At 39.8% G+C, this 25,224-nt stretch overlaps 1 protein-coding gene across 4 annotated transcripts in view; it reads left to right on the forward strand.

Moving 5' to 3' along the window:
• The window catches only part of LOC147676780 (butyrophilin subfamily 2 member A1-like), a 1,092,512-nt gene that overhangs the window by 762,242 nt on the left and 305,046 nt on the right, over positions 1-25,224 (forward strand). For all 4 annotated transcript variants that reach the window (XM_086945212.1, XM_086945213.1, XM_086945214.1 and 1 more), the window contains 2 exons: positions 22,216-22,305; positions 23,027-23,137. In XM_086945212.1, coding sequence (XP_086801338.1) covers positions 22,216-22,305; positions 23,027-23,137 — 201 coding nt within the window. The remainder of the gene's footprint in view (positions 1-22,215; positions 22,306-23,026; positions 23,138-25,224) is intronic.

Here is a 25,224-nt window from a genome sequence, read left to right on the forward strand (position 1 = left end):
CAACAAATGTGTAAAAAAGGCACAAGGGCGCTGTAAATCTGTTCCTAACACATACAAATTCACCCAGGTAGTTTCACTAGCAGTGTAATTTGAAGAATAGACTTGTAACATATTCATATGGATATGTTATATTCAAGTGTTTTGGAAGTACTACACTATACTGTAAATACCTTATAGATGTATGCTGTAGCACTTCCTTATAGTTGTGCAGTTTCACATTCACCATACAGAAGTAATGTATTCATTCATTCATTTATGAACTACACATTCATTCTGACAAACTTTTACAGACTAACATTGAAATATAGTTATTTCTTTGAGTAGTGTAGGTAGTTAAAAAAAGAACCTTTTTTTGCGTTTTTAGCTTTCTTTTTTTTTGTTGTATTTTTTTAACAATTTTTTTTTTTTTTTTGAAAGCTAAAAAAATAAAATAGAAACCCAAAAAGTGTCCAACAGGAACAAAATGGAATGTGAAAAAAAAGTAATGACGATGAGAGTGATGCTCCCGCTTCCTGCGTTTTATGAGGTCCATGGACTGTTCCCCGTAACATAAAAGTTTGTCATAATAAATGCAGAGGATTTTAACTTCACCAAAATCATGTTCGATGTGTGGTTGGGGACTGCTTTCCACAGGTGGTGCAGTTGATGTACTTGCTACAGCAGCAGGTGGGTCCTCTTGCGACCTCCGTGTTGTAGCTCTTGCAAATTTGTTGGGATGCAAGGGCTTCATGTGCCGTACCATACTTGCACTGGCAAATGAATACTATTTTGCAGGATTGCTCCTGGAAAGTGTAGTTTGGCAAATTTTACAGGTCATAAGAGGTGCATTGACCTTTTTTTTCCCCTTCAGTAGATTCTCCATTAGACGAGTGGCTAAAATAGGAGTCCATAGGTGTTGTCATCGTTCTAATTTGACAGGCTTCAGAGAAGAGATACTTCTTACAAAGTCAAAGTACAATGATTTAAATAGGAGGGGTCTTTCAAGAGTTGGAATAGGAAATGTTATGAAGCAATCTAATCTCTTCTTTTTAAGTCAGATGCCTTTGCGTAGGCTTACAGTGCGTTTACGGTGCTCTTACGATGCGAGTGCGAAAGATGTACTTCCGCGATTTGTGTAATTGTTTTTAAAAGTAATGTACGCTTATTATAAGTTAAAAAAAACTAGTTTCATGATTATCTCAGATAATGTCTTCCCTTAATATGTACATTAAATACATAAATATATGTTTTTGAACAATTAGAAACTTTTGCGCCGTTCACGTTCGGGACACCGTACACGACGTCACATACAAGTGTAGATGCGAAGTGTAACGTCAAAGTGCATTTGTGACGTGTATGCGCAGAGTATAAATTACTGTACAAAGTATAGTGCAATCATTGTACGCTTATAGCAAGATTATCCCCCAAAAAAAGAAAACAATGAAAAAGGAATTATATAGAATTTATTTTTAATATTTTGAAATAAAAAAGTAATTGATATACAAAATAAATTTGAATTTTGTTTGATTATTTTACATTAAGAATATGAAATATAACTTTAAAAAAATAAACATAAATATTTATACTAAAAATGTAGAAAATTAGTATAATAAGAAAAATATAATAATTAATACATTTAAAAACTTATCATTCACAAAACCTTTTAAATTCACTGAAAAAAACGGAGGTTTCACACACGTTATAGTTAGGAATTAGCATTTAAAAAACCTTAGAAATTCACCGAAAAAAACATAGGTTTCACACATGTTCTAGTTAGCTGGAGATTTCACTCATACAAAATCTTTGTCATTTGAGATGTCATCAGTGATGTCATGAGTGATGTCACTGACCATGTCATGAGTGATGTAATATGTGACGTCATCAGCAGTGCATTGCGGGTGCGCGAGTTATAGTTAGCTAAACTAACTATAACAGGGGAATTTCAAAGGTTTTGTATAAGTGAAATGTCCAGCTAACTATAACATGTGTGAAACCTATGGTTTTTTCGGTGAATTTCTAAGGTTTTTTCAATGCTAATTCCTAACTATAAGGTGTGTGAAACCTCTGTTTTTTTTCAGTGAATATATATATATATTTTATATATTTCGAACTAACTGGTCATGTGACTCAAAGACTTTTAAAGCAGGCACGTATGCACTTTGCTTGTACATTGCTTCCACCTGTGACCAAGGCGGCAGTGGTTCGCCGAAACGCGTAAGGAAAAGGAAGCCTTTGCATGTTGCTGTGCCAGAAATAAACGCAATTTCTCCAGTATTGGGCCTCGGTTTGTTGCTTCATGTCGAGGAAATTGGTGGGTTGCTCCGTACCCACTGTTTAAGAGGCCGCCCTGAAGGGTTGGGGGCTCCTGTATTCGGAGGATTGTTGGTGATATATATGTGTGTGCGTGTATGGGATCTCCGGAGGAACAGGTGGTGTTGGACTTACCTGGTCATACAAATTTTAAACCTAAATCGACATTTACCCCACTTATGGTATATGACAACATTGACATTTTTCACGAATTAACAACAGCTGGGATCAAGGAACTCCACGTGACAACACTAAAGGAGAAATTTACGCATGGGGCCCACAATAACCATTATAACAACTTGGTCAAGAAATTGCAGGCAATTAATACTATCATTATTCGCCAAGCCGACAAAGGGGGAAATGTCGTGCTGTGGCCACGTTAATTATATTTGGAGGAGGCTTACCTCCAACTTAATGATGTATTTATGTTACAAACGCTGCGATGTGTTAAATGTCAGGCAAGCTCAGACAGAGTTTTACACACTCCTGACAGGTTGGAGAAGTGGAGGTTTGTTGAGCCTTGATGAATTTCAATTTCTAAAGAAAGAACACCCTGTGATGCCTGTTTGTTATCTGATCTCCAAAGTCCACAAGAATCTCCAAAATCCTCCGGGTAGACCAATTATATCCGCTAGGAGTGGGCTATTGGAAAATGTGACCATGTACTTTGCGAACATTTTACCATCTTATGTACAAGATTCTGGGGATTTTTTTAAGAAAACTGTAAAATGTGCATTGGGACTCAGACTGTTGGCTCATTACGCTAGATGTTTCAGCGCTCTATACCAGTATTCAACATATGGACGGTTTGAGAGCTGTACAATTCTATCTGGGTAATAGATCGATTAATTTGTATGAACATGACAAAATGTTTATCACTATGATTTCCTTTTGTCTCAACAACAATTTTTTTATGTTTAACAATCAGTATTTCCAGCAAGTCAGGGGTGTGGCCATGGGACCCTGCTTCTCTCCCAGTTATGCCTGTCTACATATGGGCTACTGGGAGGAGCAGGTCCTTCACAGCACATTCCATGATGTGGTTGTTGAACATGTGGTACATTGGTACCACTATATTGATGATATTTTTCTTATATGGCGGGGTACCAAACAGCAGGCCAATGACTTCATTTATAAGATCAATCAGAATGCTTTCAATCTTATCTTCACCTCTAACATTAGTCAGGAGAGAATTTGCTTCTTGGATGTAGAGGTAGTGGTGCAGAACAACAAATTGGAGTCTGTACTATACAGAAAACTTACAGCTGGTAACACTGTGCTGGACGCCAAGAGTCATCACCCGGCGCATCTGATTCGCAGTATCCCCTACGGGGGGATTCTGCGGATCAGACGCATTTGCAGCACTGAGGGCCAATGCAGGGTAGCCCAGGAGGAGAGCAAAGCATCATTTTTAGCTAGGGGTTACACTGAGACTGCTTTAGATGTGGCTATTCGGAAGGGTAATTTCATTCCGAGGAAAGAGGCTCTGCTTCATAAGAAATCTCAAAAAGAAGAACCCTCCCATACCAATCAACCGGTCAGACTGGTTCTGACTTATAACCGGCAACATCATGCTCTCCGTAAAATAGGAACCAAAAACTGGAACTTGATATCCAATGATCCTGTCATCGGTCTCCTCATGTCAGCTAAACCTGAAATTTCCTTCAGAAAAGCACGCTCGATGAACGATGCTCTGGTCAAATCCAGCCCAGAGGTATTAACTAACACCTCTTGGCTTCAGGCCAGTAAGCGTTTCAGAAAGTGTGCAGTTTCTAAGGCTTGCAAACACTGGGTAAGCAGGACAGAATATACTACACCTTTTTCTGACATCCCCCGTGTGATCCATAAACAGTTGACGTGCAAAACTGAGTTTGGGGTGTACGTACTGGAGTAGCGCCTGGACGCCTCAGGGCAGCTGCAGCGCTCTATAAATCTCATTTTCATTTCATTTCATTTCAGTGTCCGTGTGGCCTGTGGTACGTGGGGAGTACCAGGCTGCAGGCCCATAAGCGGATACTCCAGCACATAAGGGCCATCAACACCGGTGACACTGCTTTACCCAGTTGCACTTCACTTTAAAGATCATCATGGAAATCAAAGCCAACTGTTAAGGTACTTTGTCATCGATGCGGGCCCACCGTTGAGGAGGGGAGGAAACCGTGAGGCTATTCTACAAGCCCTCGAGACAAAATACATTGTGGAGCTTGATAGTAAGTCCGCTTTAGGCCTTAACGCCAGTGAAGATTTCTATACCTGCCTATAGTCTCCATCTCTTTATCTATTTGGCTCCTCCACCGTAATATTGAGGCTCTATCATTCATCTCCCTATTGCTGCAAAAAACACCTTTTTCATAGGGGGATGTTCAAGTGGCTTGCCATGCTCTCTCAGTTATGTACAATGTTTTTTTTAAACTATTTACATCTGTTTTTAAGCTTTTTTAATATAAGAGAATTTGGTCTTTTATATTTTGCACATTCTAATGCACTAATGTTACACAATGTTTACATTGCCACTGCCGCATGATTATGATTGTTTACATGTTGGATTTTAGACATGAATTAACCCACTGGGGTCATATTACATAAGGACGTTCACTGTAGTCCATTCACCAACTGCATCAAATTGGTTTGGTGATGAAATCATCGTGAATTTATTTATTGACCGAGCTGTATATACGCTTTTTTGATACTATTTTTATGAAGGCTAGCTCTATTTATATGGCGGTCTTTTTAAAAAAAACGTATGTCCTGTGTTTGCTCAGGTCGGATTTTTCCAATGTGAAGTCTATTTACTCAATGTCTTGAATTTCTCATGCAGTATGTCTTCCATGTTTACTCATGCTGGCTGGTGTGACAACCAATCGTGTACAATGCAAAAATCGTGTAACAGAACTTTGCACTTTAAAAATGAACTGCTCCTCATTTAGCGTTGTGTGATCAAGGCCTCTGGGTAGGCCGAAACGTTATGCTGGCGGCGAAAACCAAATATATAATTTTTCACCTGCAAGGCTGGGTTGGCTCTCGTCGCCTTCTCTGGTGTTGTCCTGATGATTGTGGGATTGCTGGATTTTCGGGTTCGAGTTTGAGATATATATATATATATATATATATATATATATATATATATATATATATATATATATATATATATATATATATATATTCCAATCACCGCTGATACAATCCACATGAATCCAAATAGAGAAACGGACACTAATATGCTTCAAAAAGCAGTATTTATTTAAGCAGAAATTGCGGCAACTCGACGCGTTTCGAGACCTAGTCCCTTGATCATGAGTGCTGCCAGTGTTTCATTCATTTAAATAACATACCACGTGATTTCACAATACACAAACACAAATGACAGACTATGCTTTGAAACCAATATATAATTGTGCATTTTACATCATAAATCCATAGCGAAAATGCAAACAAATAAAGAACTCCAATTTGGCATTGCATGAGTAATATTTACATTGTAAACACCCCTGTCTTCAAGATAAAGTGTCGGCGCCATACAGAAAACAGACTCGCAGTAATAACTGATTGATGTACATAGCAGTGTTTTTGCTCTTAAATTCATGGAAATGAAATAAATTCCATAGGAACAATATAAGCGCCATCTAACGAAGATGAGTTCCATAATAGCCCAACAAAAGTCATTGCCAGAGTGGCCTTTTTTTGAACACATGAAACTTTATCGGTCTTCTGTTTTATCCGGATAGACACTTTCTGCTCCCTTAGTACACATATTGCCTTGTACTGCGAATGCATAGTCAATCTTAATCATTAACCAAGTGGGCTCACTCCAAGTTGAAATTACAAGCTGTCACAGAATGAATTGGACAGAAAGACAGAGGGGAAAAAAGCCAACTAATAAGCTTCACACTGAAGCCAACTTATACTTTCGCTCTTAACATTTCTTCTGATGATGAAATTCTGCACAATCTGAAAAGACAAAATACACTATTAATAAAAGTGAAAAACTAAAAACCAATTTAACAGAACACGAACAGCTCTTAGAGGCGAAGGTCCAGTTTACCTCAGAAATAAGCTCTCTAAGCATTCGAGTGAATGTAATCTGAGATCCAATTCCCTAGCCCTTTTGAACATTCCCCGGAGTCGACTCACCCGCACATGCGGCAGAGCGTTCTCGATTGTAGCACCTAAATATTGGAATTCGCTTCCTTTAATGCTGCAGGAATCCACAAATTACTTATCCTTCAGGAAACAACTAAAAACTTGGTTGTTCTAATCCTCCTCTCCCCGCCTTCTCCCCTTTGTTAGTTTTCCCTTCAGGTAAAGCGCTGAGATGCCCCTGGGTGATTCATGCGCGATACAAGAACCATTAACATAACATAACAACAACTTAAAAACAACTACTAATTCTAGCCACATCTAGAACTATTTACTTAAATTCTTTTCTTAACGAACAAACAGAGAAAGCTACTTAAGACATTAACTTTTTACTCAATCTTCCCTTCTTTGTAGAATTCATGAAATACATCTCAGACATATGTGACTGAGATGTTCAGGGCTAGATTATGGTAACGTACACGCACAGATAAAGGATAAAAGACCTTTATGATCTAAAGACTCTATGGGTCTATCTTTTACAATATTCAGCCAAGATGTACTACCAGCTCTTCATCACAATTGTGTCCCATTGGCACCAATGACCTATACTGTACAATTAATCTTGACTCCAGACGGCGTAGGCACTGCACTCGGTTTCCTCCCCTTTCATTTAGTTTAACCATATCAAGAACACAAAAGCTCAACAAGTTAGCATGGCATTTTCAAAGCCACCATAAACAAAATACTATCGGGTACTGCTTGTCCCCATTTTTGATAGCACGCAAGTGTTCCAAGATCCTTATCTTAGCTTTATGAATGGTGCTCCCTATGTACGCTTTTTTACAGGCATAAAAAAGAGGATACACAGCAAACTTTGTATTACAGGACGTGTGTTTGGAAATCCGAAAGGGTTCACATTCTGATGATGATCTCGCCTCTATTATGTTTCTACTGTTCTTGCACGCCTTACATTTTCAACATGTGTAGAAGCCCTGTATACCAGTTATTTTATTGGGTAATGGTTCTACTGTCCTACATAAGGAGTCTTTCAGTGACCTAGCTCTTTTAAAGGTAATTTGTTAGGAGTCATTCACACTTTTTGCTACATCTGGGTCCAACAATAGGACTGGCCAAAATGTATTGAGACTGTTCCTTATTTTAAAGGCTTGTCTGTTGTAAGTGGTTATGAATCGAGTTCTTACTTTTTCAATCTCACCGAATTCTTCAGGTTCTCTTTTTGTAAACAGTGATTCTCTTGATCTTTTAGCCACTGTTGCTTTTGCTTTGTCAACCACTGTAGAGGAATACCCTCTAGCTAGAAATCTTTCAGTCATTATTATCTCCTCTCTTTTAAAACTTTTTTCCGTGCTGCAATTCCGTTTTGCTCTTAATAGTTCCCCCACTGGAATGCTATTAATGAGGGAGCTTGGATGACAGCTATGTGCGTGCAGGAGACTGTTCCCTGCAGTTGCCTTTCTAAACAGTGAACTCTCCAATTTATTATCAACCACACACAGTTTAAGATCAAGGAATTCGAGTTCATGTTTCAACCAATGACTGGTGAACTGAAGGTTATATTTATTTTCATTAAGGGATTTGACAAGTTCTATAACTTCTCCTTCCGTACCGTCCCAAACACAAAAAATGTTGTCTGTTTCGGACCCACATAGCCGCTTTCTCTTTGAATATAGACGACCCGTATACTACTTTCTCTTCCCAATAACCCATAAAGAGACCTGCAAACGATGGAGCAAAGTAGGCCCCCATTGATGTACCAAGTGTTTGCCTGTAAATTTTATTGTCGAAGAGAAAGTAGTTTTGTGTCAAGCAGATATTCATCATTTGCACTAACATATCAGTATGGAACAAATGTGAAATAGATCTTTCTGATAAGAAATGTCTGAATGCACGTATAAAGGCTTGTGACATCCAAAGATAGTAAAAAATAGCTGTCCTTCCATTGGAGTTCAGCAAGGTGTCTGAGAAAATCCCCTGAATCCTTAATATATGAGGGAAGCTGCTGAACTAAACTTTGAAAAATAAAATCCACGTACCATGAAGTATTCTCAAGACAGCTCCCATTGGACTAAACGATTGGTCTTCCGGGGGGATTTATTGGGTCCTTTCGGATCTTTGGCAGCATATATAAAGCTGGAAGTCTAGGGAATTTACATTCTAGAATTGTGTATTCTTCATTGTCAAGAAGACCCTTTTCTCTCAACTGCCAACTGTCCACTAAAGGTTCTTATTGAGTGTTCCTACTCCATTCTATTGCTCCTACTGTATTTAGTGGTGTCTGCGAGCTGTCTCAATCCCTCCTCTACATAGTTCTTTCTAGATAACACAACCACGTTTCCGCCTTTATCGGATTTTTTGATCACTATAGCATTGTCATTTCTTAAATCTTCAATTGACATTCTCTGTTCCTGAGTTACATTACTCCACCCCACATGCCTTTTGTCTTGAGCGATTTTAAGAAATTCTCTGGTTACACCTCTTTCAAATACGTCAATTGCATCATTTTTAATTTGTGGCAAAAAGACTGACTTAGGTTTGAAATTACTTCTAGCACTCAGATTAAGAGCAACATTCTCATTCAATAAGCTCTCATATGGGTCGCTCATTGCATAACATTCAAAGTGTGCAATAATTCAGCATCCGCAATTCTAATATCACTTTGCTTGGCAGATGGAACATCACTTTTTTCTGATACTTTGGTTGCATACCACTTATTTAAACGCAGTTTTCTTGTGAAGAAAAATAAATCTACACAACTCTGAGTGTAATTAAAATTACTAGAGGGGCAGAATGCAAGGCCCATAGATAAAAGTTCTACCTCCAATCCAGTGAGTTCTCTCGGGAAGAGATTGACGACTGTCTTTCTCTCCATCATTTCGCTTTCATCTGGCCCCTTGTACGTCTCCCCACAGGGATTCCCAGTTCTCCTAATGTTGGGATATTTTTCTTTTCTTCACCTTTGTTTCCTTTTCTTTGATTTTGAAATGCCCCTTGTCTGTTGTTGGTCTATCTGCCTTTGGCGACATGGTGCTCTCCGTTTTGAAATGTGTCTCCTTTTATGAGAGAAATCCATTTCTTGGTTGTATTTTTAGTGCTGTGCTGTGTTTGTGCCTCCGTTTGGGAATATATCAGTGCCGTGAAATGAAACAATTGTGTATAAAGTGAATAAAGTCTTGTTTGGAAGTAAGTCGGATTGTGGATCTGGATTTTCTGTTGCTGTTGCAACTTCCTCCAGGACCTCCATTCCTGATAACAGAGCCTGCCCTGCAGGGTCGGGGGCCCCCGGCAAAATGGAGCCCTTGTTGTGATGTTATTGAGGGGGAATGACCCACGCATCCCATGTTCCAGCCACTGGATTTCCTCGGACATTTGACAGTGTGGGTATGCGAAAGGGGGACGAGGTAGGTGCTTTCCTCTCTCTGTTAAACCCGCTTTTCAAATACTTATCAGGACAATGCAAGCATATGCACTTTGCTAAAACGAAAAAGTATGCACTTTTATTTTTGGACACTGCATTTTAGTGTGTGCACATGACATTGGAAATAAAACGCTATTGGGCTAAATAAGGAATCATGTCAGTGCCGTGAAATGAAACAATTGTGTCTATGCATTCTGGGGCCCGTAGTTGGTATTGCGGCCCATGTGACCACTTGGCTCATACTCTATTCACCTGTGAACAAGGTGATTTCCCGCTGAAACGCGTAAGGACACTGAGTATAAATGCTGCATAGACGAATAAAGTCTTGTTTGGAAGTAAGTCGGATTGTGGCTCTGTATTTTCTGTTGCTGCTGCAAATTCCTCCAGGATCTCCATTCCTGATAACAGAGCCTACCCTGCAGGGTCGGGGGCCCCCCGGCAAAATGGAGCCCTTGTTGTGATATATATATATATATGTATATATATATATATATATATATATATATATATATATATATATATATATATATATATATATATATATATATATATATATATATATAATCAACAGTGACTCCAAGGAACTACCTCCAATCCAGCAGGACCGGCGAAGCAGGAGACAGACCACAGCATTCGGGTAAGTATTTTTATTTTCCAGTTTTTTCCGCTACCAACCAAACATGACGCGTTTCGGGCTTTGCAGCCCTTGTTCACATGCAAGGCATTAGTGATTATTTCAGTGCTTATAAAGTGCTTAAAGTGCTCCGCCTACAACCCTGTTCCCATAAGGGTCATGTGACCACTATAACAAGGGAAAACAGACTATCTCACGGTAAACTCCAAACAAGAAAGCACAGATTTACTTTAAACATTGCAATTCCGGCATAAATGCGCCATGTGTACATTGTGTAAAAACACCTATTTTTCATATATATACACAACAGTCAAATTACCGCATAAATTCCTAAAGAGGAACTCAAAAGTAAGTCGGATTGTGGCTCTGTATTTTCTGTTGCTGCTGCAAATTCCTCCAGGATCTCCATTCCTGATAACAGAGCCTACCCTGCAGGGTCGGGGGGCCCCCGGCAAAATGGAGCCCTTGTTGTGATATATATATGTATATGTATATGTGTGTGTATATATATATATATGTATATGTATAACAGCTCCCAGAACACCAGCCTGCCGCACTCTAGAGCGGGTGCTTACGTAACGGGGGTGTACCCGTCAATAATATACTGCTCCACACATCCACAGGACCCTTTCTCCTGATAAAGGACGCAGCACTCACGGGGGTAGTCTTCAATCTGATTTTAATAGAAAACTTTCAGCACATCAAGACGCGTTTCGGCATCGGCCTTCGTCAATTGTTGCACAAAAGGCGCGGCGGCCATTAGCATTTTATCCATAACCATTTCATGGACATCAACATAGGACACACATACTATGTCAAGAAGTACCGCAATATTGGAACATGCAACCTCAGGTAGGTAACGATAAATAATCGTCCTCCAAACCACTACATCTCTGTACAATCACAGATCTATATAACAGTTATAAGTCTCCTTATATATACAATCGGATTGAAGACTACCCCCGTCTATTATGGCCGATATGATATTGGGCACTTGCAGTATAAAATCCAGTTTCTTTTACAACCTGATTGATTAAGTGAAAGATGTAGTTGCGCCTTTTCAGTCCATATTATTATGATCAAGACGTGAATATCATCACTTTATATCAGTTAAATAACCTTAGGCCTCTTTTTTTAGAGATTAACCCACTTGGGAATTAGTTAATGAACACGTAACAAGTCCAAAATTTCAGATGGCAAATTATTGATTGTCAGAACTTATGGTTTAAGAATATGTTCATATGGGCGCATTCCTGGAATGAGTCATTAACGTATGGCTTGTGTGTGTATATATATAAAAATATACTTACCCTCGTGCCAATATGGCTAATATAATTTACCCACCTGAATAAGGGGTATTGAACTAATTGTTGAAAAACTCGGACACAATGTAAACAAACTTTTCCCTATCTAATGCTGAAAATGATCAATTTCAGTGTGCAGCAAGAGACATGCATTTTCGTTTCTTTTTATGCAACAAATTAATCTGAGACTGTTAAAAATATGGTCATTAGTAATGGAATACTGCCATATGATCAACTCGAATTTTTAATTTGTTATTTGGTTAAATTGCTATGTAGAACAAATTACAACACTGTGTTCATGAATTATAACTCACCTCAACCCGTTCGAAGATGGCTGACCTCTAAAAAAACTTTGTTAGTCCACCTTTCATGTTGTTTGTTGATGTGTGTAATCACGTGCACCTATTATAATCAATGGCCACACAGCAGGGCTTTACCCGTGAGCAAGGCGGTTCCCCGCCGAAACGCGTAGGGTTTCTTATTTTGGCTTATGATTTAATAAATAATAAAATCTAAGATGACGAGACAGACGGAGCATTGATCATTATTGCCTGTGTGGAGTGCGAGGTACTGGTGAAGTACGAGGACGTGTGTATATATATATATATATATATATATATATATATATATATATTTTCTCATTTGACATCTGGGAAAGCCTTTCTGTTAGCGAGTGTTGCACATACAAAACCCCATGCCTTATTCTGAAAACATTAAATCAATGGGGTTAACCCACAGAAACAAAGGACCTGGGTATGAATAGTATGAAAAACAGTGGTCCTTGATTTTGATTTGAACAAACACTTAAATGAATATCATTTGTTTTTTAGTTAGGCGTTTAAATCTGCATACATTGATTCAAGCAAAATAAAGGGAGAGATGTATTCAATGGTGGACAATGCCCAAAAGTTTGACACGATTAACAATTGAGAAACAATGAGGTTGATAAAACAATTGAAATGTAACCACACTATGGATACTTGTTATATCAAAAATTAACTTATTTATTTACAATTTAATAAAACAGTTGTCTGAACGGCGCAGAAGACTATTAAGAGTATAGTCGGTGAGAAAGGAAAGGGGTGCTCAGGTGATTCGGAAAAAAGGAGAATAGGCAATAATAATAAATATTTACACAACACAAAGCAGGATAGCCTCCGCTATAGTATGAGCCTGTCCCTTATATAGGTCAATTGGGGGGAGGGGGGGGAAAGGGCACAGAAAGGGGTACAGGCAAAACAATTTGTAAGCGTCGACGTTTCGACCCTGATGCTCTTGGGATATTGGGGACCTCGGCTGCTGGTCTTCTTCAGGACTATGGCAGTAGATATGGGGGGGGGGGCAGGGTAACTGTGGCCGTTATCCAACAATTGTCTGGATAAAACACCTGTGGTGCAAGAATAGGATAGCTGTTAGAAACTTCGTACAACATCTTTTGCGGGTGTGGTTTACTGGTGGGTATTGAGTACATTACCGGTGATGCTGATTTGATATGGACCTCCGTCCACACATCAAGGGGGTTGGTCACCTGTGCGGTAGAAAAAGAGTACTAGGTCAGAACCCCTCTCCCAAGGGAAAACGACTCCAGTAGGTTCTAGAGTCTGCACGTGGCTTGACTCACCTGGTATCTTGTAGGTGGTCAAATGATGCAGTTTGGATTTATATCAGGCTGGTGATTTCAGAGAGGCCTGTGGGGGATGGAACAACAGTCAAAGCCCCATCTATATAAGAAAAGAAAGGCGGGAGGAGTTAAGAATTACTCTAATTACCCGAATGGATAAGTTGCAAACAAGGTGTTCGCAAGAGGGTTTGTCAAAAAAGCCTCTAACACGAAAGTAAATCGTGCTCTATTCTTACCTCGGATGTTATTGAATCGGGCCAGGTACCGCATACGGGCTTTGTACAGCAGGACAGCTTCTGTCGGCGTTTGTTTGAAAGGAACACTGCGTTCGCGCTGTACTAATACTTCCGTGTCGGCCAATTGGAGGGGATCGGGTCGAACAGTAGACAGGGTGGAGGGACTAGTTTGTGTTTACCTTACGTGTAGGGATAGATTGTTTTCCCGTAACCGAGTGATATATGATGAAAGGAATTATTGTAGCTTTCAAGCCACCCCAAATTAGATGGAACTGTTGCCAATAATATCCCGCCTCCCTCTCAAATAACACTCATTAATGGAATGGCATAATCATCTTCCATGCATAAAATATATAAGCCTATAATTGACACTATCGAGACTAGTCCGTCAACAATGTCTCCGACTTCGGCCAACACTAGCGTGCGTGATGTCTTAAAACAGAAGTGATTGTTCTGCACCACCTTGTTTATACGCCATTTTTCTGCGCATTAATTGCTAATGAATCAAACCCTATAGTAGGTATATCACTCGGTTACGGGAAAACAATCTAACTCCTCCCGCCTTTCTTTTCATCACCAGGTAACTCAAGTACCTGTTGGATAGACTTACTTTGAAACAGCGGCTAACCCTAGCGACAGAGGCACCGCTGGCATTTCAAGATACCTACACCACCGGAATGCCCAAGGGGGCACCGGTAGGACCCCGCTATCGTTCCTCATTAGCGGTAAGTCCCTACCACGTTTACCCAATAGACCAAGTTAATTCTATATATAGATGGGGCTTTGACTGTTGTTCCATCCCCCACAGGCCTCTCTGAAATCACCAGCCTGATATAAATCCAAACTGCATCATTTGACCACCTACAAGATACTAGGTGAGTCAAGCCACGTGCAGACTCTAGAACCTACTGGAGTCGTTTTCCCTTGGGTGAGGGGTTCTAACCCAGTACTCTTTTTCTACTGCACAGGTGACCAACCCCCTTGATGCGTGGACGGAGGTCCATATCAAATCAGCATCTCCGGTAATGTACTAAATACCCACCAGTAAACCACACCCGCAAAAGATGTTGTACGAAGTTTCTAACAGCTATCCTATTCTTGCACCACAGGTGTTTTATCCAGACCATTGTTGGATAACGGCCACAGTTACCCTGCCCCCCCCCCCTCCTATCTACTGCCATAGTCCTGAAGAAGACCCGCAGCCGAGGTCCCCAATATCCCAAGAGCATCAGGGTCGAAACGTCGACGCTTACAAATTGTTTTGCCTGTACCCCTTTCTGTGCCCTTCCCCCCCCCCCCCCCCCCCCCAATTGACCTATATAAGGGACAGGCTCATACTATAGCGGAGGCTATCCTGCTTTGTGTTGTGTAAATATTTGTTATCATTGCCTATTCTCCTTTTTTCCGAATCACCTGAGCACCCCTTTCCTTTCTCACCGACTATACTCTTAATAGTCTTCTGCGCCGTTCAGACAACTGTTTTATTAAATTGTAAATAAATAAGTGAATTTTTGATATAACAAGTATCCATAGTGTGGTTACATTTCAATTGTTTTTTCAACCTCATTGTTTCTCAATTGTTAATCGTGTCAAACTTTTGGGTATTGTCCACCATTGAATACATCTCTCCCTTTATTTTGCTTGTATCAATGTATGCAGATTTAAACGCATAACTAAAAAACAAATGATATTCATTTAAGTGTTTGTTCAAATCAAAATCAAGGACCACTGTTTTTCATATTATTCTGAAAACAGCCTTTTGATGTGTCCCCTTTTATGAGTGAAATTCATTTCCTGGGAGTATTTTTAGTGCTGTGCTGTGTTTGTGCCTCCGTTTGGGAGGGCGGTATTTGCTATGATGTGGGAGAGCAAAGCAATACACATGGGTGTCGCATGAAGCACTATATAATTATAAAATATTTTATTGCGTGGAACATGTATTGGTGTTGTGCTTGATGAGTAGTGAAATGCACATTACCTTTTGCTGTGAAAATGTAGCGGCAATTATGCCTGGAGTGAAATGAAGTAGAGTGGGACATAGTCACACCTGGTCTTGTCTTCCTTCATTGTTCATCTTTGTTGGGCATAGAGGATGTAGAGATTGTGGAGATAGAGAGTAGCTAGGGAGCTTATGCCTCTCAAATGCGCTATCCTCCTCGTCTTAGGTTGCGCCAGATAGATTTGGAAACAGCCTAGCCATGGCGGCTGCTACTATGTTGTGCCGTTTGCATAATTGGGTGAACAACCTTTACAACGAAACTTTTACAACGCACTACCATTACAACTCGGTCATTACAACACAAACCATTACAACGCATTGCGCTGGGGGGCGCTCTAGGATAGGGAATAAGTTTAATTTTCTATCCAACACCTTCCCTAGTGTCCACGGGGACTGGAGTTGGAATAGAAAATTAAACTTTTCACTATCCAGCACCTCTAAGCGCTATGCGTTGTAAAGGTATGCGATGTAAAAACCGCGTTGTAAAGGCAGGCGTTGTAATAGCCTGCGTTGTAACGTCATACATCCGCATAATTGAGGAGTTAAATAGAGGAGTTGAAGTGGGCCGGGCTGATGGAGCGCTGCAAGCTGCCTGCGAAAGAACTGTGCAGGGAAAAATTACTGCGGGGACACAAGCATCCGCCCAGATGGCACGAGCAGCCCAATCCATTATAGGAGGCAGTGTTACAGCCAGTCTGCAAAGGTGGTATGGTGGTTTGGGTAGCAGCACTTTAAAAAGCTGCTGCCTGACTTTTCTCCATCTGCAGCAAAGCTGCAAAGAAAGCAGGGGAAGATGTAATCTCTGCAAGGCCCCAGCACATCATTTGCTCAGGAAGAACTAAATGAAATTAACAGGATATCGTAGTAGCCAAGTCAGACTGCAATATATGGCCAAGTTCCTACAAAAGTAACACCTGTCACTGCTAATTGTAATTTAGTACTGAGCAGCCGCTGTCCCTGTAGGTAACAGCAGTGGGGCGGTGGGGCTGTGTTGGGGTGATTTAGAGGAACGATGCAGAAGGAAAATTAACTATTTATTTTTTTCCCCTCTGCATCGTCCCTCGAAATCCCCCTCCACACGGCCCAACTGCCCCACCGCAGTTACCTGCACGAACCGCAGCTGGTACTGCAGAAAATACTTTACACAATGCAAAATACAACCATAAAGTGGGGAAATAGCCGAAGCAGGTACAAGGTGATCAATAGTAATGATAGGCAAAGACCTTACAAAATGGAACAAACACCAGAGGCTTCCAAACTATCTCTTACAAGCCAAAATTATCCTCCTACATCAAACTTAAATTTAAAAACAAAGCGAGAACCAAACCAAGTAGTGACATTGTTACCCATAGAAAGCAAAGACCCATTCATTACCTTCAGAAAATGCTCTGACATATTTCCCAGTAGACTAAGTTGAACTTAAACAGAGAAAAATCACTATTTCAACCAGTGCATTGGTCAAGCAGTAAAGAAGCTATCTCATATAAGTGAATAGAGTTTGATCAGGTAAATAACACACAAGCAAGCAAAGCAACGTAAGTTATCTGGCATTCAAGTGATATTACAAACCAAGTTTTCCTATAAAAAAATATTTAAACAAATGAGAAATTAATATTAAGGGAGGCCACAGTTCCTTTTATCCAGAAAGGTTATTACCTCCAGAGTGCAAAGAGAACTCACCGACATAAACCCTGTTAATAAATTGAATAGGATGCAGCATTGTACTATGCACAAAAATTCAGAGGAGCGATAGTTCCCATACATTTTATGCTGACTAGTCAATTAAACCTACAAATTCACATCAGTTCGACAATAGAAAGACAGAGTAACCTCAGTAAGCAAGTGGGAGATTGGAGTTGGCTATCCTCAACATCAGCGGAAAATGAAAGCTTTTATATAAAACTAAAAACCTAATACCATTTGAAAATATGTTCATGGAACATTGTGGGCTTGCCTCGACTACCCCCGTATGAAAATGTGCAACACTATTGCCAACAAGTTGACATTCTCCTGCTACCGGAAACATGGTGTGGAACAACTTTTCTATTAATTGGATATATAGAACATCAAGATGTAACATGAAGTTGCAGTAAAGAGCTACCTAAAGGGGACTGACTACTTGTATAACGTTGAATCTGTGTTTAGGCTTTACCAGATTAGATATAAAAGAACCAAGATTATTAGAGATCTTAGTCAAAAATTATACATTTTGTGGGGAAACAAAACTTTACTATTATTATTCATCTATCTACATCAAGAATAAAGCCAGTGATAAAAAGCCTAGATGAGATCATTACTAACCTAAAATGTGCATACCCTTTGTGGAATGGTTCTTAATTGGCAATTTCATCCTGAAAGTGAGTTTGTAAGTTACTAGAATTATCACAGGGATTTTTCTCAGTAACATAAGAACAACTCAAGAAAAGACAAATCTGCATAATGTACTACATTCAGTGAGACTAAGGGTTTTAAAAGGTTGTTTTAACACCAATCAGCTAGCTGCTGTGACACGTATCTATCAATCTCAAAAGCAATTTTGGACTACACGCTAATAAGTATCATGTATTGGTACGTCCGAAAAACTGGTCTTAGGTGGCCAATTACTTAAAAGGCCTACAGAAATGGCCAAGTTTCACAGAAAGCCTAACAGCAAAATCCCCAACCTCCGCAACAACCAGAGTTATCAAGCTGGCTAAAGCCTGCTTGGAGCAATGCTTGGTTCTTTCAAACCTCAAGAATGGAAAGAAGAAACCTTAACTGTAAACTGAGACATCTAAAATAATCAACAGCAATTGGTCAAATGGAATTACAAAAAGTGCTTGTATTGAAGCAAAAATACAAAAGAGTGTGGAAAGCAAAAACAACTGCTCACACACAAATGTGGACCATGCTCTTGGATATCCACAAAAGCAACAATATAAATGCCTTTTGGAACTTCATAAAACACTATAGCAAATATCCGGCGAAAATCGAAAAACACAAATAATAATGAGCAAACATGGATGACTTCCATTGTTATTTTATATGACTCTCCTAAGCTGTTCAATGATACAGAACATCAAAATCCAACAATGAACGAAATAAGCACATTGATCTTTGGTACTAAGCAGCTACGTCAGATAATTAACAAGCTAAAAAGTGGTGACATCCAGTCCTGAATGGGCTACCAACAAAAATCTTTAAAACGTATTCTACTTTCTAAACGAATATCTTGCTTCCTTTACCTTACAATTGTCTCCTAATAAATCAAGTACCAGAATCCTGGAGAGGAAGTTTTCTGCACCACATCTGCAGAACAGTTTTCCAGAAAATCGTGTGAACTAAAGGCTTTTTTCCCTTTTGGATGTGAAGGCAAGTTTTTTTGCATCCCTACTTTTACAAAATCTCAAAGAATGGGGTTGATTGAATTAATCATATCGCCATAATACAGACGGGAGTTCATAAAGGAACTAGCACCATCAAATATCTTCTTGCTCTATTCATTCTAAGTGCGGAGTGCCAGTATCGTAAAATCACTCTATATGCCTATTTTGTAGACCTAATGTCTGAAACACTGGGTTATTTTTCCCTGACCTCCTGCAGGCAATAAAACTGTTGGACACGGATACTCGGTTGATGGTTATGCTGGGAATTCGAACAGTAACAACAAGGAAAAAGTCTATAAAAGACATATGTGGAGATAACGCGGTGGCAAAGTTTTGATTTATGTCGGATTAATTCCCAATAAAGCTACACAGCAAGAGACATGCAGGCAGCATTTGAATTAAACTTCAACCGCCCCAGCAAGCCTTTTGAAAATACAAGAATCTAACTCTCAAACAGCTAGGCAACACTTGGACATTCTACATGAAGTCATTAAGCTTAGAACAGGGAACACTTCAAAGCTCCAATGCACTAAAGATAGAGAAAGGCTATAACATATCCTCCTTTCTCACAAAAAATAAACAAAATCACGATCGTCGCGACAAATTGTAGAGATAATGCGGTGACAAGTGTTGATTTATGTCGGATTTATTCTCAATAAAGCTACACAGCAAGAGGCATGCAGGCAGAATCTGAATCCAACTCCAACCGCCCGAGCAAGTCTTTCGAAAATACAAGAATCTAACTCTCAAGCAGCTAGGCAACACTTGGACATTCTACATTAAGTCATTAAGCTTAGAACAGGGAACACTTCAAAGCTCCAATGCACTAAAGATAGAGAAAGGATATAACAACATACTAAAACAAGGCTACGCATCAGCCCTATTCTTATTTAACCTTTGTACAGCAGATTTGAATAAGGTAGTAAACTCTATAAACCCCCACCCTCGGAGGCTTGCAAACCACTCAATAACTAATCTCTAATATACTGATGATATAGTACTGATCAGCAAAACTACAGTTGGTCTACAGAAATTTATATCAGCATTTGCTATTTATACTGCAGGCAACGGCTTAGAAATACATTTATAAAAAACTAATATAGTTTCCTTAGCTCGCCCACCCATAAAACCAAGTAGGTGTTATTTGAAAGAAAGCATTTTTGTAGCATACATTGTCTACCTTTGTGTTATATTAGATCAAAGAGTATTTCAATTCTCATTTACAGTTATTAAAAACAAAAGCAGGATCACTGATATTTTCATTCAGATCCAAACAAAAAACTTCAATGTCCTTCATTTGACTCACTTCTTAGAGTCATAAATAGTAAACTGCTATTCACAATAACCTGTGGGTCGGATTTGCTCCGAGGTAGAGACATTGGAGCTATTAACACAATACAAGCAAGAGACGCCAAAATCTACCATAAGTAACCTTGTTTGGACAGAGATTGGGATCCCCTAAATCCTACAGTCCTTGGAAGCCATATTTGACAGTTGCCCTGGACTATTGGAAACTCGTAAATTTGTGGCATACCCTACCTACCAACACCACTTTCAAAACTCAGGTAAACAATGCTGTAAAAAACATGATGATTCCAAAAAGATATGGATATTTTTGCAAATAAATTCCCCTCTTGATCAGTAATAAAACTGTATAAAATGTAAGACCTCAACAATATTTTACAACAAAGTTTTCTAAAACATTTGAAAATGAAATTAATCTCTCATAGAATAGGCTCTTCCCCAACTACAGCTCTAACACCCATATAGAAAGAAGCTTGGCCATAGCAAATTTGTAGGCTATGTGGCTATGAGAAGGAGACACTTTTACACATCCTTTGTGTCTGCCCAGTGCTGAATGCCCAACGAAAGAAACATCTACAAACATTTCAACCAGTTGCATTTTAGAACTTGCAAACAAGATCTAATACAAAGGTTGAACGGCCAACACAAGCAGCTGAGCTGCACATTTGTGAGATAGTGGATCTAGTAAGACAAATGTTTAGTAAGTACCTCACTTACTAATAACACACATAGCACTTTTCTAAATTGCACATTGGCTTAAATGATATCAACTATAATTTGGGTTTTTAAACCTATTTTAATGCTTTTTTGTAACATTTGTTTTAATCTGTTTTGTAAAGGTTTTTATTAACCATACAATAAAAGAAATTAGATTAAAATTGACTACCTTTCCTCAGAGGGGAAAAGGATCCACTTCATATGTAGATATAAGCAAAAACAAAGTAGAAACCCACAGGAGGCAACCAGGGTAATTGTTCAGTTGAGGCGTTCTCGTAGGTGGTCTAAATATAGTGGTTGGGGGACGCACAGCAAATTTTATAGTGGAGTTTCTTTGGTCAAATGTTGTTTTGAATGGTAGGGTGCTACAGGCAGGTGGCGTGTCCGTCCGACATACGTGTATGATAAATCTATTCAAAGTGTCACCATGTTACCTTGGTGACATCCCTGCGTTTAGTGCACACCTTCGGTGTTTAAACAATAAACCTCCATAACGTAACCAATTGTCACAATTTATTGGTCTGTAGTATTTCAATCAGTAATCCATTTCATTCATGTTTTACATTTTCAAGACACTGCTCCAATGCATTTCGGGTCTTGTGCCCTTCATCGGGGAGCCTGTGTAATCAGCGTATAGCGTGTCTTAGTTGGTGTGCTCAGTGAGCTCCGGTGGGTTAGTACGGTGTTCGTCTCTCCCGCGAAACCCGGATTTCGCGGGAGAGACGAACGCCGTACTAACCCACCGGTGTTCTGGCAATTAACGTTGTTCAGGTGGAAGTTAAGGTTGCTGAGTAGGATGTAATCAGTAGATGTGAGTGCCTGGGATGCGATGAAGTCGATTATGGTGTCATTGAAGGGCGGGCGAGGGCCAGTATGTCTGCAGACAAGAGTGCCGCAGAGGTTGGTGTTGGGGTTGGTCTGGACCTGGAAGTGGAGATGGTCAGACGGAGGGAATTCTTGTGGACGATGGCAATGCCTCCTCCTGGTTGGTTGGCACAGTCCTTGAGGGTGTTCTTGCAACCATCGGGGATGGCGGTGGCGATGTCCGGGCCCGAGCTAGGGTTTGTCCAGGTTCCCGTGAGGAAAGCGATGTCGGGGAAGAGAGTTTGGAGGCGGTCCCAGATTTCGATGGAGTGTTTGTTAATGTTAGTAATGAGATTGAACAGTCGTTAACGTTTGTCATTTTACAGTTAATTGTTTTGTTCAAACAGCATTTTCATCTTTTAAATCAGATGCTTTGAAGATGGAGCAAGACCTAGAAGCAAATTTGATGGAGAACTCTTATGGAAAAGGAGGAGACTGCAGTACTGATGCCCATACACGTAAGTTACTAATGCATGTGAACTTTTTCATTTTTAGGAGTCTGTGAGACTCCCCGGTGCAGGTTATATTACACATAGTCCTCAGATGTTTCATTACTTTGCCTTTCCAGTAAGGGCGCAAAACTCTAATTAAAGTTTTGGGAACAGGGTTAGAGAGAGGTAGTACCTCTTCAGATCCATCTTGCCAATGGTGAGCGTAGTAAACACAATGCTAGGGAACAGTGAGAGAGTTTGGAGGTAACTGTATGAGAGCGCTGATAGCTGGATGTGACTGACGTTGTAAAATTAATTGTACATCTACTATTAAGGAACGGTAATACCATAGGACGCCACTGAACTATGCAACATTGATAAGCATATGCAATAAGCTGTGGCTAAATGTACCAGCAAAGTTTATGAATAACACCCCCCACTCCATTCACTGGTGAGTGGCAAAGCTATTATAGTGGAAGATTGTCGCTTTTTTCAGGTAGCAGTGAATTTTAAAACCAGATATTCTCTTGATTTTCAACTTTGTGAATGCCAGCTTACTTTCTTTTGCCCTTGTCATCTTTACTGAATAGTTTACCCTTTTCATATCTTGAGTCTTGCTTGTCCATTCTGCACCAAATGCCAGTATTATTGGTTGTAGTTTGTGCATGCAGGCCTTCATGTGGAATTAGAATATCACCAAATTTCCTGACAGTGCAGACTTACTACTATAGTGATTCTTTTAATGTAGGAAATTTCACCAAAACGTCAAAGACATCAACAGGAACTAAAGCAGCAGGAGATACTTATTCCATAAACCGACAGTACTCTGTGAGAAGAGGAAACATCTGTAGTTCCACAGGTAATTACATAGTAAATATCAGAATTCAAATTTGAACTTGTTTACTCTGTCTCTGCTGGTTTGGTGGGGAGAATCTGTATGACTGGCAAGGTTGCTTCCATGTGAGCCCTGTTTGCCTCTTATTCAAAACTCTAGCAACAATAAAGCTACTGATATTGCATTGACTACCGAGGGACAGTTATTGTGTTTTGGGGTGTAGCGCTTAGCAGTGTGATGGATGAAAAAGTGGGAGATACAGGTGTGAAGATTATAGTTTAACGTATACTGACAGCTTTGAGAAGCTCTGCAGGTTCCTAGATGGCATGTCTTATGATCACTGTCCACTTGGCTGTACTGAGTGGTCCAGGAGTAGATTGCAGAGAGAAATTGAGGCGAGGACTTAAATGTCATCTCTTATCAGTTTGTCATAGTGAGCTGTCAAGAAGAGGTCCGAGCACGTAAATTGTTGGAACCTGCAGTGGTGAATTAAATTCCTCCATTGGCCAGCAGCTTGTGGCAGATCTCTTCAATGCATCCATGCAGGTTCAGTTAGTGGTGGGCAGTTTAAATGCTGTGAACTGATACAGTACTGTGTGATGAACCTGACCCGTATCAGTTTATCTTAGGTGAGCGTGAGAGTGTCGAAGTATAAGGGAGTTTTGAAGCTTGTAAAGGCTGCAATTAACTGCTAGGCAGCTGAGTGTTATAGTATTACAATTAGTGTATTACTGGAGGATTATTTTTTGTATTGTAACTGCATTTATATATCTAACACTTGCAACCCATGAGGAGGCATTTTTATGGCAAGGAGCACACTGCTCCCAAACCAAAGGTTATTTGTTTTACTTCAGTGGTTATTGTTAGTTGTTGGAAATTATCTTGTGCTGTTGAGGAATTCATACACTGCATTTACTAGTGTTTGTATGTGGGAGATACAATTAATAGGAGTTATGTGTAATATAGTGGGAAAGAATGTGTGCATTAATGCAGATGGTTGGCTGTTTCAGTAAATGAGCTGAGTAGATTAGCTATTGTTAAGTTGAAGGGGTATGACTTTTAAAGGAGAGGTTGTGATCTTTGAAAGATGTGTGTGAAATTTGCAGAAATGCAATAATATGGGTTAAGACGAACATGCATGTGATTTAGAGTAGTTTGTGCTCAGAGAGGAGGCAAGCAGAGGATGGAAAGAAGGCGAGACTTATTTTGAAAAAAGGAGGGGCAGCAATTTGAGCTATTAAGTCAAAATCAATTTTCATCAGATTATAGAGGAGGTCCTTTAGAGACCACCAATATGAGAATGCAAAACTGTAGAAAGAAAAGAAACCTCCCCAGTTCTTAATTTCAGCTTGTGGTTGCCAGTGGGGGTCACTGGCACACATCTTTGGGGTCCAGCACTTATTTTTCTTCATTAGACATTTCCTGGGAGCAGGAGAGGTAAAAACACACGAACAGAAAAGAAGGAAGAATACAAAGACAGAAAAACTGTCACCACAGGAAAAAGCAGGAACCTGCAAGTGTGAGAACTGGGCTGACAGTGGATTTAAGAGACTTGAGGTGGATTCAGGACTATGTAGCTTTAGTATTTTCTGCACTGCCATTGAATGGCACCACTTATGGGCTTTTGAGCAGCACTTTGAGCCCCAGCACTCATTATTTTTCAAATTACTAGCATATGAGGTAGCGCTATACTGGTACCCTTCATAAGCACTACAATCAGACACACAGTCCCTCTCCCGAAAGGCAACTGGTCGTGAACCCCCTAGCAAGAACAGCCAACCAGCTCAAGGGCTTGAAGCTCAAAGTAATGGCTGTAAGCATATACAGGGAAAAGCAGAGAGATCTAGGCTGTGCTCAAAGACAATGCAACCCCATGATCAAAGCAACCCGAGAGAATCCATAGGACAAATGATGCAGACATGGAAAATGAGATTCTTTAAATGCTAGGGCAGATGTCTAGCCTGAAGGAGAATGAATTAAAGCCTTTAGGAAATTGTGAGTTTTCTTGAATAGAGTCTAGTTTCAGAGTTGGACGCTGTAGCAAATTCCAGACTGACAGTTTTACCAGAACATCTCTTACCACCATCTCACTGTCTTCATTTCTTGGATAC

The sequence above is a fragment of the Lissotriton vulgaris genome, chromosome 12 (genome assembly GCF_964263255.1).
Source record: "Lissotriton vulgaris chromosome 12, aLisVul1.2, whole genome shotgun sequence".
Lineage (NCBI taxonomy): Eukaryota > Metazoa > Chordata > Amphibia > Caudata > Salamandridae > Lissotriton > Lissotriton vulgaris.